Source organism: Xyrauchen texanus, chromosome 43 (genome assembly GCF_025860055.1).
Source record: "Xyrauchen texanus isolate HMW12.3.18 chromosome 43, RBS_HiC_50CHRs, whole genome shotgun sequence".
Lineage (NCBI taxonomy): Eukaryota > Metazoa > Chordata > Actinopteri > Cypriniformes > Catostomidae > Xyrauchen > Xyrauchen texanus.
This window is the reverse complement of record NC_068318.1, coordinates 8,145,302-8,163,171: the sequence shown is the minus strand read 5'-3', so window position 1 is coordinate 8,163,171 and position 17,870 is coordinate 8,145,302. Positions and strand designations below refer to the sequence as shown.

At 41.4% G+C, this 17,870-nt stretch overlaps 1 protein-coding gene across 3 annotated transcripts in view; it reads right to left on the bottom strand.

Moving 5' to 3' along the window:
• The window catches only part of LOC127635514 (uncharacterized protein KIAA1958-like), a 49,339-nt gene extending 38,150 nt beyond the window's left edge, over positions 1-11,189 (bottom strand). For all 3 annotated transcript variants that reach the window (XM_052115600.1, XM_052115601.1, XM_052115602.1), the window contains exons 1-3: positions 11,022-11,189; positions 8,556-8,592; positions 7,204-8,257 (exon numbers count right to left, since the gene is read on the bottom strand). In XM_052115600.1, the coding sequence (XP_051971560.1) occupies positions 7,204-8,257; positions 8,556-8,561 (1,060 nt within the window). In that variant the 5' untranslated portion in view covers positions 8,562-8,592; positions 11,022-11,189. The remainder of the gene's footprint in view (positions 1-7,203; positions 8,258-8,555; positions 8,593-11,021) is intronic.
• Between the last annotated feature and the right edge of the window lie 6,681 nt (positions 11,190-17,870).

Sequence of the window (17,870 nt, the reverse complement as noted above, 5' to 3'; positions counted from 1 at the left end):
CAAAGCATATGAGGTACTTTTGGGGGACCCGCTGGACCTAAAACACGGTCTCGCGGGCCTTGAAGTAAAGGACATGACGGCCCTTGGGATGGGTGACCCCCCGCCATCGAGCCCTCTGTCGCCAGACACCTTAATCCATCTCAAGGTGGTCTACTTGCCCCCCCAAACCTGTTCTCCCGAACAAAATGGACCGGTTTTCTGCCTCTATACACCAGGCCTCTTACAAAGCCTCGGCCTTGGCCGTCAGAGCCCTCAATGTCTCCTCTCTTCTGTCTGCATACCAGGCTGAACTCCTGGTCGATATGGGGCAACAATTGGAAAAAGGGACCCCCACACCCTCTCTGTGGAAGGAGATTGTTACGGTGAATGACCTTGTTCTCCGTAATGCCCGTCAGGCCGTCCAAGCCTGCGGGCGCTCTATGGCGTTCTCAGTGGCTGGAGAACGTGCTCTTTGGCTTAACTTGTCGGGCCTCCCTGACAGTGAGAAACGGCGCATTGCGGGTGCCCCTGTAGAGCCTGGCCAGGCTCTATTTGGCCCTGCCGTCGCTTTAATGCAACAGCGTTGCGACGACAAGAGGAAGGAGGACGAAGCGCTAAAATTATGCCTCCCGAGGAGAGCGGCACCGCGCCAGGCACCACCCGCGCGACCACCCAACCCTCCTGCTTCGGGCGTCCTTTCCATTACCCCGGTAAGGCAAAGCCTCGGAATAAGCCACCTCATCAGCAGGGTAACCCGCCTTCTGCTAAGCCTTGGGGTAGAATGTCTTTCGCCGCGGCTGCGGCCAAGAAACCCCCCACTCTACCCCCTCCGATTCTAAACGGAAGCGGCCGGCCTGATCCATGGCCTCAGGGGGCTTTGAGTCCACGTTCTCGGGCCACCAGCCCCCGGACTCTTGTTCGACCCTCCAAGTTCTCAAGAAAAGGAGGGTTTCACTCGGTGGGGTCAGCCCCCTACCAGTGGGTGCCCACCCTGTGTGTTCGGTTCAGAACCATGTGTGTTCCCCTGTTCAGCCCATATCAGGGAACTTCCATGTGCTGGAAGTGTTTACAGTGAGAAACAGTATGAGAGCAGTGTCACCACACAGCCCCTATTACATCTCTCCCACACACTCAATAAAGGCTTCGGCCCAAGTGTTTCAAAAAAGAAAAAGAACACAAAAAATCACAAAAATCCAGCACAGAGAGAGAACATCTCTCCACAACCCCTTATGTCGCCCCTATGTTGTCCACTAGATGGCGCCATTGTATTTCAAATGAGCAACTCGGGCATAAACGCAGCAATAAGCGCTTCCCCGGCTCAGGTGGGCTCACTTGCGAGCCACACAACAGCTTGGCAGGCTGTGTCGGCTCCCGAGTGGGTGATTCGAACCATAACGAAAGGGTACAGGCTCCAGTTTGCCAGGAGACCTCCACCTTTCGGCGGCGTTATCTTTTCTCACACAGAAAAGAGCTGCACACATTCTGAAAGAAGAAATTTCCTCCCTCCTCGTGAAGGGGGCGATTCAAGTAGTACCCCGAGATCAATGCAATCAGGGGTTTTACTCCCGTTATTTCCTAGTTCCAAAGAAGGACGGCTCTCTCCGTCCTATTATGGATCTCAGAGTGTTAAACAAACATTTGAGGAAATACAATTTCAGAATGTTAACACACGGCACACTCGCGCGCTCAATTCATCAGAACGACTGGTTCACATCAGTCGATCTGAAAGATGCCTTTTTCCACATCAATATGTACGCCCCGCACAGGAAATTTCTTCGCTTTGCCTATCAGGGCATATGCTACGAATTCACAGTCCTCCCTTTCGGCCTCTCGCTGAGTCCGAGGGTGTTCTGTCTATGTGCGGAAGCGGGCTTAGCGCCGCTGAGAATAACGGGTCTCAGGATCCTAACATACATAGACGATTGGTTAATCATAGCCAATTCCAGGGAAGAGGTGGTGCAAGACACTCGCCGTGTGCTCACGCACATCACATCACTCGGGTTCAGAGTGAATGTGAGCAAGAGCAATTTCACACCTGCCCAGAGTGTTATATTCCTGGGTCTGGAGCTGAATTCAATCTCAATGCGCGCGCGCCTTTCACAAGAACGCGTTCGCTCTCTAATGAATTGTCTATCACAATTCAAGGAGGGGACGAATGTGCCATATCGCAAGTGTCTCAGATTACAGGGTCTTATGGCATCAGCTATTCAAGTTTTGCCTTTGGGCCTTCTGCGTATGAGGGCATTCATGAAGTGGGTTTTATCCCTCCACTTCAGCCCATTACGCGACCTCTGCCGCTCTGTCACAGTGACGCGCTCGTGCACAGCAGCCTTGCGCCACTGGAGGAGTGCAGACATGTACGCACATGGGACCCCTCTCGGGGCTGTTATGTTGCGAAAAGTGGTAACGACAGACGCGTCCTTAACAGGCTGGGGAGCCACTCAGGAGGGCAGGACGGTGAACGGTTCGTGGCCGAGCGAACTTCGTTCAGCCCACATAAATTATCTGGAGCTCATGACCGTATGGAAAGCTCTGAATCATTTTCTTCCCCGTCTGCAGGGGCATCATGTGCTCGTTCGCTGCGACAATACCACTGCAGTGGCACACATCAATCGCCAGGGCGGCATGCGCTCGCCCAAGCTTCATGCCCTAGCTCACAGGCTTTTGGTGTGGAGCAGGCGGCACTTCCTGTCGTTACGCGCAACCCATGTTCCAGGTGTCCTGAACAGGGGCGCGGACCTTCTGTCGAGGGGGAACCCGCTCTACGGAGACTGGCGACTCCACCCCCAGATAGTGGGCATGTTGTGGGAGAAATTCGGGAAGGCGAACGTAGATCTCTTCGCCTCGCGCGAAAACTCCCACTGTCTTATGTTCTTCTCGCTAAAGGACGAGGACGCGCCCTCGGCGTGGACGCACTTGCCCACCCGTGGCCCAAAGTGCTGCTCTACGCGTTTCCCCCTGTGCCTGTTAATTCCTACCCTGGCCAGGGTGAGAGAGCAGGGCCTGTCCCTAATTTTGATAGCACCCAGGTGGCCCAAGGCACCATGGTTGGCAGAGATAATTCCTCTTCTGCATGCCCAACCGTGGCCCCTCCCTCTTCGCACAGACCTGCTGTCTCAGGCGAACGGGGAAATATATCACCCACACCCGGACAGGGTGGCTCTGTGGGCTTGGCCCGTGAGAGGACAAACTTAAGCTCGATGGGGCTCCCCCACGGGTGGTTGCAACTATACAGAACGCTAGGGCTTCCTCCACAAGGTCCCTATATGACTGTAAGTGGCAAGTGTTTGAAGGGTGGTGTGATGAGCGTGGTTCAACATCATATCAGTGTTCAGTCTCTGATATTTTATGTTTTTTACAAGACCTTATGGATAAAGGCAGGACTTTTTCCACTATTAAGGTCTACCTGGCAGCTATTTCCGCTTGTCATGTTGGGTTTGATGGCTTAACGGCAGGGCAGCACCCCCTCATTCGTAGATTTATGAAGGGTGCCCGCCGTTCTCTCCCAGTTACTAGAAGGACTGTCCCTGAATGGGACCTCTCCATGGTGCTGGAGGCTTTATGTCAGCCACCTTTTGAGCCCCTGGGAGGCGTTTCCCTGAAAATTCTGTCTTTTAAGACAGCGTTGCTCCTGGCCTTAGCATCAGCTAAACGTGTCAGTGACCTACATGCACTCTCTGTTCATTCCTCGTGCACTAAATTCTCTCTTAGTGGAGATAAGGTTTTTCTTAAGCCTAACCCGGCCTTTATGCCGAAATGCTTCCCAGCATTCTCGTGTGAGGTAATGGAGCTTTCCGCTTTTCACCCTCCTCCTTTTTCATCTGAAGAGGATCAGAGGCTGAATGGTCTGTGTCCGGTCCGTGTCCTGCGGGCTTACTTGGATAGGACCAGTGCTTTTCGGAAGAGCAATCAGCTCTTTATCTCTTGGGCTCCTCCTCACTCGGGGAATCCCATTTCTAAGCAACGCCTCTCACATTGGCTTGTGGAAGCTATAATTTTGGCTTATGAATCTTCAGGAGTGCTGCCTCCAGAAGGCATCAGAGCCCACTCAACGAGGGGCATGGCCGCCTCTTGGGCTCTGTTCAGGGGAGTTTCATTGCAGGACATCTGTTCTGCTGCCAGCTGGGCTTCTCCCCATACTTTTGTACGTTACTACCGACTGGATGTAACCAGGACCCCGGTAGCTCATTCTGTCCTGGGGGTGGGTTCTTCATAGCCCCTCCCCTGTTGGTTCCTTTTTTCTTTATATATGTAATATATTTTATATATATATATATATATATATACATATATGAAGTAGGGAAAAAGGGGTAATGGGCCGGTTGGCTGTACACATTCATGTCACCGAGCATGCATTAACATTCCTGCTGGGTGTTGTCTTTACTGGGTGCTGCTGGGCTGATATTTATGTTTGTGCCACTAACATGTTTCTTCAGCTCTGCCAGTACACAGTTCTCACTTGTGTGCTTCAGGGTTGCCATGTGTGTAATTACGGGACGTGTCAAGCACCGCCTCCTTGGGGCTGACCGTTCCCTTTTCTGGCTTGCAGGACCTCACTGTGAGTGTATTGGGCAATCGGGGAGCTGTCCATGTCTCCCATAGGTGGATCTCGAACACGAGATGATGAAAGAGAACAATAGGTTACTCACGTAACCCCGGTTCTCTGAAACATCGAGTGGAGAGATCCACCAAGCTTGCCCCGCTTGCTGCACGAGAAGCGAATATTCTTACTGAGGAGCAGCAGCGCGTGCAGATTGTTATATGCCCTTAGGTAAGGGGCGGGACCTTACCGAGCATAGGACACGCGCTTCTGTCTGTCTAGCCAGACTTGGTGCAATTGGATGCTTCTGCAGAGGTCAGGTACGGATGCCCTTCCCATAGGTGGATCTCTCCACTCGATGTTTCAGAGAACCGGGGTTACGTGAGTAACCTATTGTTCTCACTCTTTCTTTGTTTCTGTCTTCTTAAATTTTTTTTATTGTTTTTGCAAGAACAGTATCATCTCTAAGTGCACCAAATTACCTCAGACATCTCAGCTCAGGAGGTGCTTTGAGTTCAGTTTAGCTTTATTTCCACAAAGCAGTTAATTGTGAACGCAACTCTGTATCATTTGTGTAAGTAATTTTCCACCTGCATGTTTAGACGGATACTTGCCTGATGGTAAATGGAAAGGTGGTTACTTGGTTTTATATATATATATATATATATATATATATATATATATATATATAAAACAAGTAACCATATATATAAATAATATTTCTGATCACTTCATTATTTTAAATGCTTTTTCATTTTGTTTGGAGTGCAATTTGAATTTAGAAATGTATCTGATTGTTTTTTTAATTAATTAATTTTCAAATACACATATCGTGAATAAACAAAACAAATGTATTCACACACGATGTATTTACCCAGACAATGAAATACCCGGTAGAGAATGCACAGATGAAGTAGGTTATTTGCCAGAGTGATGTTGCCCTTCACAACTGTTGAGTTTTTTTTTTCTGCGACCAACGGACCAATCAAAACTTGGTCAAACAAGACTCTTCTCATCGACTAATGTTTGGTCGACTATTAGGGGGCAGCCCTAAGAAACTCATCAGTCAATCATTGTTTTGAGGGATGAAGGCTATACAATGCTTGAAAGTTTTCATAAAAAGGCGTACACTACAGTCTTCAAAGACAAAGGACAACTGGCTCTAACAAGGACAGAAAGAGATGTAGAAGGCCCAGTAACTACTAAACAAAAGGATAAGTACATCAGAGTATCTAGTTTGAGAAATAGATGCCTCACATGTCCTCAGCTGACAGCTTCATTGAATTCTACCCGCTCAACACCAGTTTCATAAACAACAGTAAAAAGAAGACTCAGGGGTGCAGGCCTTAAGGGGAAGAATTGCAAAGTAAAAGCCACTTTTGAAACAGAAAAACAAAAAGAAAAGGTTAGAGTGGGCAAAGAAACACAGACATTGGACAACAGATAATTGGAAAAGAGTTTTATGGATCTTAACCCCATTGAGCTTTTGTTGAATCAGCTAGATTGTAAGGTGCATGAGAAGTGTCTGACAAGACAGCCACATCTATGACAAGTGCTACAGGAAGCGTGGGGTGAAATGTCACATCTGGACAAACTGACAGCTAGAATGCCAAGGATCTGCAAAGCTGTCATTGCTGCACGTGCAGGATTTTTGATGAGAACTCTGACATTTTTTCACATTGTAACGGTAATTTTCATTACATTGTGATCAGTTGAATGCCACTTCGGTACCAATTTTCTTCCATAAGAGCAAAATCTGTAAATTATTCCAAACTTTTGGCTGCCAGTGTGTGTGTGTGTGTGTGTGTGTGTGTGTGTGTGTATATATGTATATATAAAATAAATATTTGCAGTATCTCTGGAGCTATCTATTTATTTACACTTACACCAACAACAGAATGAGCTTTTCTATTTTTGTTATAAAAACAATTTCAACTTAATGAACACTTCATTAAGCATCATAATATTAAAAGTATGAAACATTAAATAAAATATGAAATATAATAATACATTTATAAAATGTATATTTGTAGTACCTATGGAGCTATTTATTGGTTAACACTTAGACCAACACTGGAATTCTATTACCCAAGTTAAAACCCACCTTTAAGTTAACTCATTTGAGATCACTAAGTGGTCTAATGTTGATTTTGACTACATAGGTTATTAGACTCTCATATCCATCATATGCATTCAAATACCATGATGTGCCACATACATTTACAAATGTATTAATGTCTTTGCATTACATAACATATCAAACCAAGTGGGATTTATTTTAAAGAAAGAAAGAACAAGCACACTTTTCAAGAAGTTTTCAACAAGATTGTTGGGATTTAAATGATAAAATAACAGATCTTCAGTTCAAAATGAAAACAAAAGTTTTTACTGGCTATCAACATTAGTGTACATAACTATCCTTGTGCTGACTCTACAAAGTCACCTGTATAAACTACATGGCTTCCAGTGAAAATGAGCTTGACAACAGTTGGTTTTTAGATTTTGTTACTTGATGCAATGACATTCATACATGTGTAAGTGTGGCTTAAGTGTCCAAATACTTTTTGGGCCAATGAACAAAGTCGATCGACATCAATCAACCACATGCTCAATCACTTAAAACCAGATATATGTTATTGTACATGCACAGGAGTATTACATTTCTTGCAGATTACATTCTTTACCTGAGTTATCTCCTCTAGCTTCTCCACTAAGTGCCTGCGCTGTTAGAAGGTCCATCTCAGTGTTTACACCAATGGAGGCCTCTCCATAAGACAATGAAGACTTGGGATATTCATCCCGATGTAGGACCCCCATAGCGTCAATCCTTCCAGAATGGGGTAAAGCTTCCACAGTTTGACTGCAAGTTGGGCTTGAGCTCAAGTGCATTTTGTTTTGTGTAATGTGGTATGGTGCACGCAACGGTTTCATCATGGACTGAGGAGAGTTTTGAAGTGGAGATGACGACACCCCTATGGAGTCACCATCTACGGAGGAAGGCTTGTGAGATGCCGAAGACCTAGATGAAGATATGGCCTGGAGGTTTGGCTTGGGAGACTGGGTAAACCCACTAGTTGCCCGGTTACCTTCAGAGCCGCTTGGCATCTGTGAATTGGCCACACTGTAATAGTCTTCACCCCTTTCTTTTTTGATTTTCTTCAATGCTGGGTCAGTGGGATCCTCATCTCCCGGTGCTTTTACGAGTCTTTTCCTGGGTGTGACGTTCGGGGTGTGGTTGGGTTCGGAGTCGCCCTCTTCGTCAGTAGCCGACGACTCGCAAACTATGTCGTAGAGGTTGTTGTATTCCTCGCCATTGTCGTCCATCTCAGAAGGTTCACTGCAGTTGGAGATGTCACAAGAGTCGTGGATCTGACTGGAATCACCTTGGCTGGAATTGCCTTTGCTCTTTCCGGCATTGCAGAGGAACCGTTCTGTTGAGGTGTTCTGTACGGCAACGGCTGCCTGCATAATACTGTCTGCATTGATGCTCCGGCTGTCTTGGTAAGACATGCGCTCCTTGTTTCCTGTTTTGCAGGTGCTATTAAGTGGCCAATGGTAGGCATGGCCAGCGCTGCAGCCCCACAGAGCGGTCAGGCTACCGTGCGAGCCTTCGTTGAGCATGTGTTTCAGGTTGGGGATCAGGGTGCAGATAGTTCCATGACTGTGGGCCCATTTCACCAATTTCGCCAGGTTATCAGAAGAAGTGTGCAAGCAGTCTTCCATGTTGAGCGCCTTCCCCTGGGACGAGAAGATTGAGGTTTTGTAAAACAGACCATCTTTGAAAATCATACAATTCCAAGTCAATTTGAAATGGTATTTGCAAACCATTTTAATTCCAATCCATAATGTCACATATTTCAGGGTGAAATAGGACATTTAATGAGAAACTAATATACAGCTGGGCCTGATTTTATACATTGGGAATTGAGTGGATTGTGATAATTTAAAGTTGTTTACAGTTGCTTTTGGAAAATTGTTGGTTGTGCATCAAGAAACAGTTAATCCAAACAGGAAAATTCTGTCTTAATTTACTCACCTTCATGTCGTTCTAAACCCATATGACTTTCTTTCTCCTGTGGAACACAAATATATAAATATAAAACAATGTCATAATCACTTATTTCCAAACAATAACAATTGAAATGTGGTGACACATCAATATAACATAAAACATCATTGGTTCTTGCACATTTTGGGATCGTACATCGTGATGTCAATACACAAGATCCAATGAGGTTTGATGTCTTTTAAGTTTCGCCATATTTGATTTGGGCTCTGTATACACAAGTTGTTGTTCAGTTTGATTTGAGATAGAGTGATGACTTCAATTTTGGTCTGCTCATCATAGAAAGTGATCAAATGCCTTCAGAAGTCTTGGAATAAGATGCATGAGTCACATGGACTACTTTTATTACACTTTTGGATGCTTTTTAAAGGGATAGTTCACCCAAAAGAATTATTTTATCATTTACTCACCCTCATGCAATCCCAGAAGTGCATGACTGACTTTCTTCTGCTCAACACAAAGTTTTTTAAAAGAATATCTCAGCTCTATAGGTCTACACAATGCAACTGAATTGTGATCAGACCTTTGTAGCTCAAACAAATCACATAAAGGAAACAGAAGTAATCCATAAGACTTCAGTAGTCAAATCCATATATTCAGAATTATATGATAGGTGTTGGTAAGATACAGATAAAAATTTAAGTCCTTTTTTCCCCTCTAAACCTCCACTTTAACTTTTACATCTGAAAGTCACGTGTGGTGCCTTTTTAGGTTCACTTTCACAAAGTCACTATTTCCTTCTATTGTATAGAAATTGGTAGTTGACATATTTTTAAATATCTTTTTGTGTTCCACAGAGTGACACAAGGGTCAGAAAATTATGACAAGATTTTCAATTTTGGGTGAACTTATTAAAATTTAAATGAAATACCATTTTTTAAGTTATTACATTTTGATTAAAGATTAAGAAAATGAACCAGTTTTGTCCCTTTAGAATAACGTGCATGATAACGAGAAATGTAATTAGTAAATAGAGACAATTTTTTGTTGACATTTTAGAACTAGGAATCTATCTTTCTCAAAACCTCATCATATAAATCCAAATTAGTTTTGTGACCACTCATGATACATATATGTTTTGTTTGGTAACACTGTTACTTTACATTCAAATAGGGGCTCAGGGACAAATGTTTGTGTTGCATCAAATTGGACCCTAAAACTGGATGTATTTCGCTTAAAGCTCAGAGCAGAAGGAAGCACGTTTTCGTCCAGGATAACCTTGTACGTGGCTTGATTCATGCATCCTTCACAAAGATGAATCTGCCTGATTCCAACCTTGCTCAAGCACCCCAGGTCTGAAAACACTACATCTTTTTTTGTTATTTTGACAAGTTGACATTTTCTGCAAATAAATGCTCTAAATGACCATTTTTTTATTTGGAATTTGGGATAAATATTTTTTGTTTTATTCTATAAACTACTGAAATGTTCATTTAACTCAAACACATACCTATAAATAGTAAATCCAGAGAAATTGATAATTTGGAAGTGGTCTATTAATTGTTTCCAGAGCTGTATAGGTTAAGCTCAATCGACAGCATTTTTAGCATAATGTTGATAAAAACAAAAATTAATTCTGACACCTCCCTCCTCTTCTTTAAAAGCTCATAATTTTATAAAAGCATTTACATTAATACGTCTGTTATAACTTCTGTAATATTTATGCTGTAAGTTGGTTTAAAACATGATTAAAGGGTTTATGCATTATGTCGTCATGGCAACGGATTTGTTAAATTTGAAATAACTTTCAACAGAAAAGGTTATTATGCAATTTTATCACACTAAAATCATGTTAACATTCATATTGTTTACATCAAGTGGCTATACTTTTTAAACAGTGAGTATTTTTTAACATTTACGGATTGGACCCCATTTACTTCCATTGTAAGTGTCTCACTGTAACGCATTTATTTATTTATTTTTTTTTTTTAAAAAACTAATTTTTGTGGTTGTCCACAACAAGACATGCTGTCGATTGAGCTCAACTTGTAATGAACCTGGAATATTGTGGTGTATATATAAGGTATTTACATGATACTTCAAAGGAAACCTTTACCATGGTATTGTACTTTTTGTTAGTGGTACAACCCGTAGACACACCCCTATGCCCAGAAATATAAACAAGATCGCACGTGGCAGGAATTATTTCATGGTTTCGCTCTATTTTTATCAGTTTTATAACACATAATGACGTTGATCTCTGAAAGGATCTTTAGTGCCAAATGCCAATGTGTCTCACTCTCCATCCAAACCTAGTGTGCTGCTCACCTAGACAGCAATTTTGGGCATCACAATCGCTTTAAACAATCGAATGTTCGAAAGCGCCCAAAATGTTGTTTGTGTAGACAGACCGGGACAGTTTTGAGACACAGCCCTTCTGTCTGTATTTCTGAATGCATAAACACACAAAGAGCCCAATAAAAAGCATCATCATACCTTCACACAGGAGACATATTATCCAATAACCGCACACATATGCTGCTCGCTACCTCCTTGCACGATATCAAGCGACATTTGACAACGAACACTTTTAATTCGTCGGCGTTTCTTCTATTTTTGACAGTTGTTTTAAACAAAAGCCATTAATTTCGCTTTTAATGGACGTACAGCGGGAACTTCCGCAATTGCCGGAAGTACGTGTGTGACTGTGTGTGATAGAAGGTGTGCGCGTTCAAGTGTGAATGAAGGCTATCTTCAGCTGTGCTAATAATTAAAAAATGATAACAATTTGAAATATATATATATTGGATAGATTCAATATAATTTGTTTTAAAAGTATTAGAGATGCCCTTCTGGTTGCACTTTTACTTTATGTTTACTTATTTTTTCTTTATAGTTTCTTTTATTATAGTGTGGCGAGTGTACCAATTAAAATGATAATTTTCTTTTCTTTTTTTCTTGTCTTTCAAAACCTTTCAAATACATTCTTATGCGGAACACAAAAGGAGATGTTTTAAATGAATATTCCTGGTTCAGTACAAGTTAAGCTCAGTCGAGAGCATTTCTGTCATAATGTTGATTACCACAAAAATATATTTAGACTTGTTCCTCCTTTTCTTAAAAAATAAATCTGTCATACAGTGAGGCACTTACAGTATAAATAAATCCTGTAAATCCTTCTAAAAAAACATTTGCATGTAGCCTGTATTAGGCAGGGCAACACGTTAGGCTATTTGCATATTACTCATATTTATTTTGCAATTGAATTTACTTGATCTGTACTGCATGGCTCTAATACCATCCATCATCCAATTTGTGCCTTCCTGCAGGTGAGGGGACTTACAATATTTACTTGGATAGACAGATAGCAGATGAGGTGGGAGTTTAATAGTTAAACAATTAAAATAAAAATAAATAACATATTTGAGTGAAAATTATTAAATGATTTTCACTCACACAACAGTGTATCATTTAATATGAAATCATGGAAACTGCATGTATAATAATTACACAATAATTAGAAACATGCTGTTTAATATACTTTTAGATTAAATTATTGCAGGACAGTGTTGACAATTTTTTTTAATTTCATGTCAAATATGATACATTTGTGAAAATTATTATTTAGTGCAACAAAATAAAAAAGCAAAAGTGAAGTAGGTACACCAATGTGAGTGCACCTGAGACCCGTAGTGACAGATTGATTAATTGACAGCTGCTGTCAGACTCTAAAATGGAGAGTGACTGGAGTGACGCAAGTAGCTTTGCCACGGGGCGGTCTTTTGAAGTCGAGGACCTTTCTCCCCCACCTTCACCTGAAGTGGAGGAGGGTGAATTGTCTGTGGACACAGGGCCGGAGCCATATCAATTTGAGCCGCTGGCTCAAACTGCGGTTTTAACTCCCTGTAGAGCATCCGAGTGCGCATTCACCTTCACTCGCGTGCAGGAAAAACAAACGAAACGCTGTTCAGTGATGTTTATCCTTTTAGCAGGATTTTTATTTAGCAAGCTTCACTTGAACATAACATCAGTTAGCTGTTCTCTCAACTTAGAAGAATGTGACGTAAAGCGTAACGTCATCATGTTCAAAACCGTACACCTCCAAATAAAACTATACAGTCAATACCGTAATACAATGTATATAAGGGTGCAATACGTTTAACACTCCCGCATCGCGAACGCGCGTTTGTCGACCCCAGAGGATTAACTTTAGCCTAACCATAAATTGTGATTCAAATATATATGATCACTCACCTCAAGACGCCGCTGCGGTGGTGGAGTCCTATGGCGTTATATATGTGCCTCATTCCTGAGCGAGTAATTGTACGTTTTGAGCACAGAGAACTATATTTTGCAAGCACATTGCATTATATTTTGAACAGAAATGAACAATCGCAAATAAAAAAATCGTTTGAGCAAAGAAAAAACGATTCCGTGCTCAATAAATGTATTTGCTATTATCCATATTAACGTGCAATAATAACCCTCTCACGCAGTTTACTCAGGTGCTCTCACAAATTTATTCTCTGGGCTCTGTCAAGTCCCTCTCTCTCTCTCTCTCGCTCAACCTCTTAATTCTGTGCGCGCTCAACTCTTCAAACACACGCGCGCTCAACTTGCAACAGCGTTACAAGTGTGCCACAAAATCAACCGATCGGAAAAGTAAAGGTCAATTGTGATTGGCTGTTGGTCTCCAATCACCACGCAGCACAAAGAAGACGAAAAATTTATTTTATGGATAGATGTGTTCTCTAGCCACCATCAAACATGACAGAGTCAAATGGTGAAAACTGCAACAATATGCCACAAGCGTCAGGTGAGTTAGTAATTTCTAGTTTTATGATGTTATGGTTTTCTATGCCTTTGATGAAACCCTGCTATTATCTACGGAAGCGTATTGCATTCACTTGAGAGAAAAAAAAATCTACTCTGTTTTTCTGAATTAACGACTTAATTTTTCATGGAAAAAAGTTTTTGCTCTGTTTTTCTGAATTAACGACTTAATTATCTCAGAATTACGAGATAATTTTTCATTAAAAAAATATTTTGTTCTGTTTTTCTGAATTAATGAGATCCCTCAAAATCCTGCCAGGAGCTCTATTTTAGCTGGATGCGCATGAATTTATAGAGATATATTTTAAACTTGGCCTTCAATACAAAGACATTACTGTCTATGACATTTGTAATACTGTCATGGCTGAGACACGCTTTGATCTTCCAAAGGACACTAATTACACGAGAACTACCGGAATTCTGTAACTACTAGAATGGCCATAGTGGTCATTCTGACCGTTCATACTAGACTGTACCAAATGTCATGTCATATTTACATTCGAAACTTCTATTGAGGTTTTAGAATGAAGCTTCTAATGTCTGTCGTCATATTTTATGGCGTCATCACCCTAAAAATGTATTGAATAAAATACAATAATATGGATCAAATGGAGCGCCACGCGAACGCAGATAGTCCTACATAATACGATCTTTTTTTGTAATATATAATAGTGCTAGACTATATAAATACATAGGCCTATATATTATATATTAGCTGCTAGACTGCCCCGGAATGTGCGTGCCTCGCTTTGTGTACAGCAAGTTTTTTCCACCACAGTGAAAATGTTTTTGAAAGTCTAAACGCCAACAAACATGGATTGAGGCGGAATATTTCGTTAGATAAAAACATGTTGTGAATTTTGGAAATTATTACATCTATCCTTTTTCAAAACATGTTGACTTTTGGACTTTACAACGCTCTGGAGTTATTGGAAATTGGAAACAATCCACCACTGGAATCAAATCCATGAATAAATGAATCTGTTATATTAATAATAAACACCAGGACACGAAATTTTAATTCTAATGAATGTGAAAATGTATTAGTTCATCGACAACCACAGAACTTGCTATTGTAGCTAATTACAGATACAAATTTGATCGTTGTAAAGTCCAAAAAGTCAACATGTTTTGAAAAAGGATAGATGTAATAATTTCCAAAATTCACAACATGTTTTTATCTAACTAAATATTCCTACTCAATCCATGTTTGTTGGCGCTTAGACTTTCGAAAACATTTTCACTGTGGTGGAAAAAACTTGCTGGACACAAAGCTGAGGCACGCACCTTCCGGGCAGTCTAGCAGCTAATATATAATATATACATAGGCCTATGTATTTATATAGTCTAGCACTATATATATTACAAAAAAAGATCGTATATGTAGGACTATTCATGCTCGCTTACGCTCCATTTGATCCATATTATTGTATTTTATTCAATACATTTTTAGGGTGATGACGCCATAAAATATGACGACAGACATTAGAAGCTTCATTCTAAAACCTCAATAGAAGTTTCGAATGTAAATATGACATGACATTTGGTACAGTCTAGTATGAACGGTCAGAATGACCACTATGGCCATTCTAGTAGTTACTAGAATTCGGTAGTTCTCGTGTAATTAGTGTCCTTTGGAAGATCAAAGCGTGTCTCAGCCATGACAGTATTACAAATGTCATAGACAGTAATGTCTTTGTATTGAAGGCCAAGTTTAAAATATATCTCTATAAATTCATGCGCATCCAGCTAAAATAGAGCTCCTGGCAGGATTTTGAGGGATCTCATTAATTCAGAAAAACAGAACAAAATATTTTTTTTAATGAGAAATTATCTCGTAATTCTGAGATAATTAAGTCGTTAATTCAGAAAAACAGAGCAAAAACTTTTTTCCATGAAAAATTATCTCGTAATTCTGAGATAATTAAGTCGTTAATTCAGAAAAACAGAGTAGATTATTTTTTTCTCAAGTGAATGCAATACGCTTCCATAGATAATAGCAGGGTTTCATCAAAGGCATAGAAAACCATAACATCATAAAACTAGAAATTACTAACTCATCTGACGTTGTGGCATATTGTTGCAGTTTTCACCATTTGACTCTGTCATGTTTGATGGTGGCTAGAGAAGACATCTATCCATAAAATAAATTTTTCGTCTTCTTTGTGCTGCCTGGTGATTGGAGACCAACAGCCAATCACAATTGACCTTTACTTTTCCGATTGGTTGATTTTGTGGCACACTTGTAACGCTGTTGCAAGTTGAGCGAGCCTGTGTGTAAAGAGATGAGTGCGTGTGTCAAGAGTTGAGCGCGCACAGAATTAAGAGGTTGAGCGAGAGAGAGAGAGAGAGAGAGAGAGAGGGACTTGACAGAGCGCAGAGAATAAATTTGTGAGAGCACCTTAGTAAACTGCGTGAGAGGGTTATTATTGCACGTTAATATGGATAATAGCAAATACATTTATTGAGCACGGAATCGTTTTTTCTTTGCTCAAACGATTTTTTATTTGCGATTGTTCATTTCTGTTCAAAATATAATGCAATGTGCTTGCAAAATATAGTTCTCTGTGCTCAAAACTTACAATTACTCGCTCAGGAATGAGGCACATATATAACGCCATAGAGTCCATGCAGGAGGAGCAGCGTTTGGCACTGCGTCGCTTTTCAGCGCGAGCTGTTTGGAGAAGCCCATTTCCACCTCCATTGCGTTGGAGAAGCAATCCCGCGTAAAATGCAGTTTGCACACCCCTCCAGCTCTAGGCGGGAACTCGCGGTCTTTCAGACCAAGGACGTGCAACCACTGGCGCCTAATTTCCAAGTCTGCTGGAAAGCTATACAGTCCAGCAGTGCTGTTGCAACCAGAAACACTACACCTACGGTACCATCCTGACCACTGTACTAAATACAGATAATCTACGCTAACTTGAAGCTATCCTAACTGATGCAATACTATGCTACTAACAATACTACACTAGCAAATATGCTAATTAACTCCCTAGGCTACACGAAATAATCTAAATAACTATATAAATGCTATGCTAAATAGATGCTAAAATACTCTATCCTGATCGTTTTCAATACTCGCTACAGTGGTTTTGACGAAACGAGATGGTTTTTATACTGCCATGGGCGTGGTAGCTCGTACCAAGGGCGTGGTGAGTTCAGCTGTCACCGCTTACGTCACGAAGTACCGCAAACAGCCAATAAGAAAATTCAACTGCAGTAGCCACCGTTCAACCTGAAGAGGGCAGCACTTAGACGTTTTTGCACCATATATTGTAGAATTAAAACACTTTATACACAAATGTCAAAAAAATTACTTGAATCAATGACCAGTACTAATAAAGCCCCATTCTTACAGATCATTAACTAAAAAAAGTTGGTTTAGGGTTTAGTTACCCTTTAATAAGACATTCAGTAGATGTCTTTGAGATGTTTATGATTTAGAATGTTTGTCTGATCTTATTAAGTTTAGCAGATGTTAATCAAAATGCAATGCTTTCCAGATGAAAAGATCTGAAACGGATATCTCGATATGTACATGTGCCAACAAGAGGTGGTGCCAGGATTTTTTTTACAGGGGGGGCAGGGCAGGGTACCATGATCAGTCTGTGGTGGCACAGAAATCCATCCGGGGGCAGGGAGGGGTGAACCAACCCTGCTGCTATCTGGGTCATGAGTAAGATCTTTGCCGATAGGTTAGTTTAATAACTTTATGAGCTTAACTGCTCATATTTGCATTATGTGTGGCCTTCTTGCGTCTTCAACTTGCAAGTTTTAAAGTTAGCAACAGCGATAACTTTAATTGGCAGTGCGCAAAACCACGCCATGGTCAATAAATGAGGTGCAGACATTCCTCTCGTTAGCGATGAACGTACCAAAAAAGTATTTCAGTAAGTGTCTCAGCTGTTGGCCGCACACAGCTACCTCAGGACCTACCAACAGTGTAGGAAAAAGTAAAAAAAAAACATAATAGTGACTACAGAACCATTAAGGACCACAACAGCCGGAGTGGTTTGAACAGAAGAAAGTGGAAGTGGTTCGACCAAATGGACGTTATCTATGGCAATAGACCAGCGAGCAATGGGAGGGAGTGTGCCCTGAACTCGGCCACGGCTTTGTTGGAGTCCACGATGGAGGATGGTGCGTTTTGTTACTTTAAATCTATATTCTGCTTTAAAGCTTCATTTTATTTAGTTGACCAGCTACTGAAATCTTGCTTCTAAAAACCCTTGTGTAAAACCACCATGCAAAAACTGCTTTATGCAGCACAATGAGCTAGTAGACAGCTAACGGTTGTGTTATACTTTATGGTCAGTAATGTTTGTCACGTTTAAAATTATGTCACGGCAATAGAGGCAGCGCATCTATGACAATCATTTACATTTACGCATTTGGCAGATGCTTTTATTCAAAGCGAATTACAGTGCACTTATTACAGGGACAATTCCCCTGGAGCAACTTGGAGTTAAGTGCCTTGCTCAAGGACACAATGGTAGTGGCTGTGGGAAT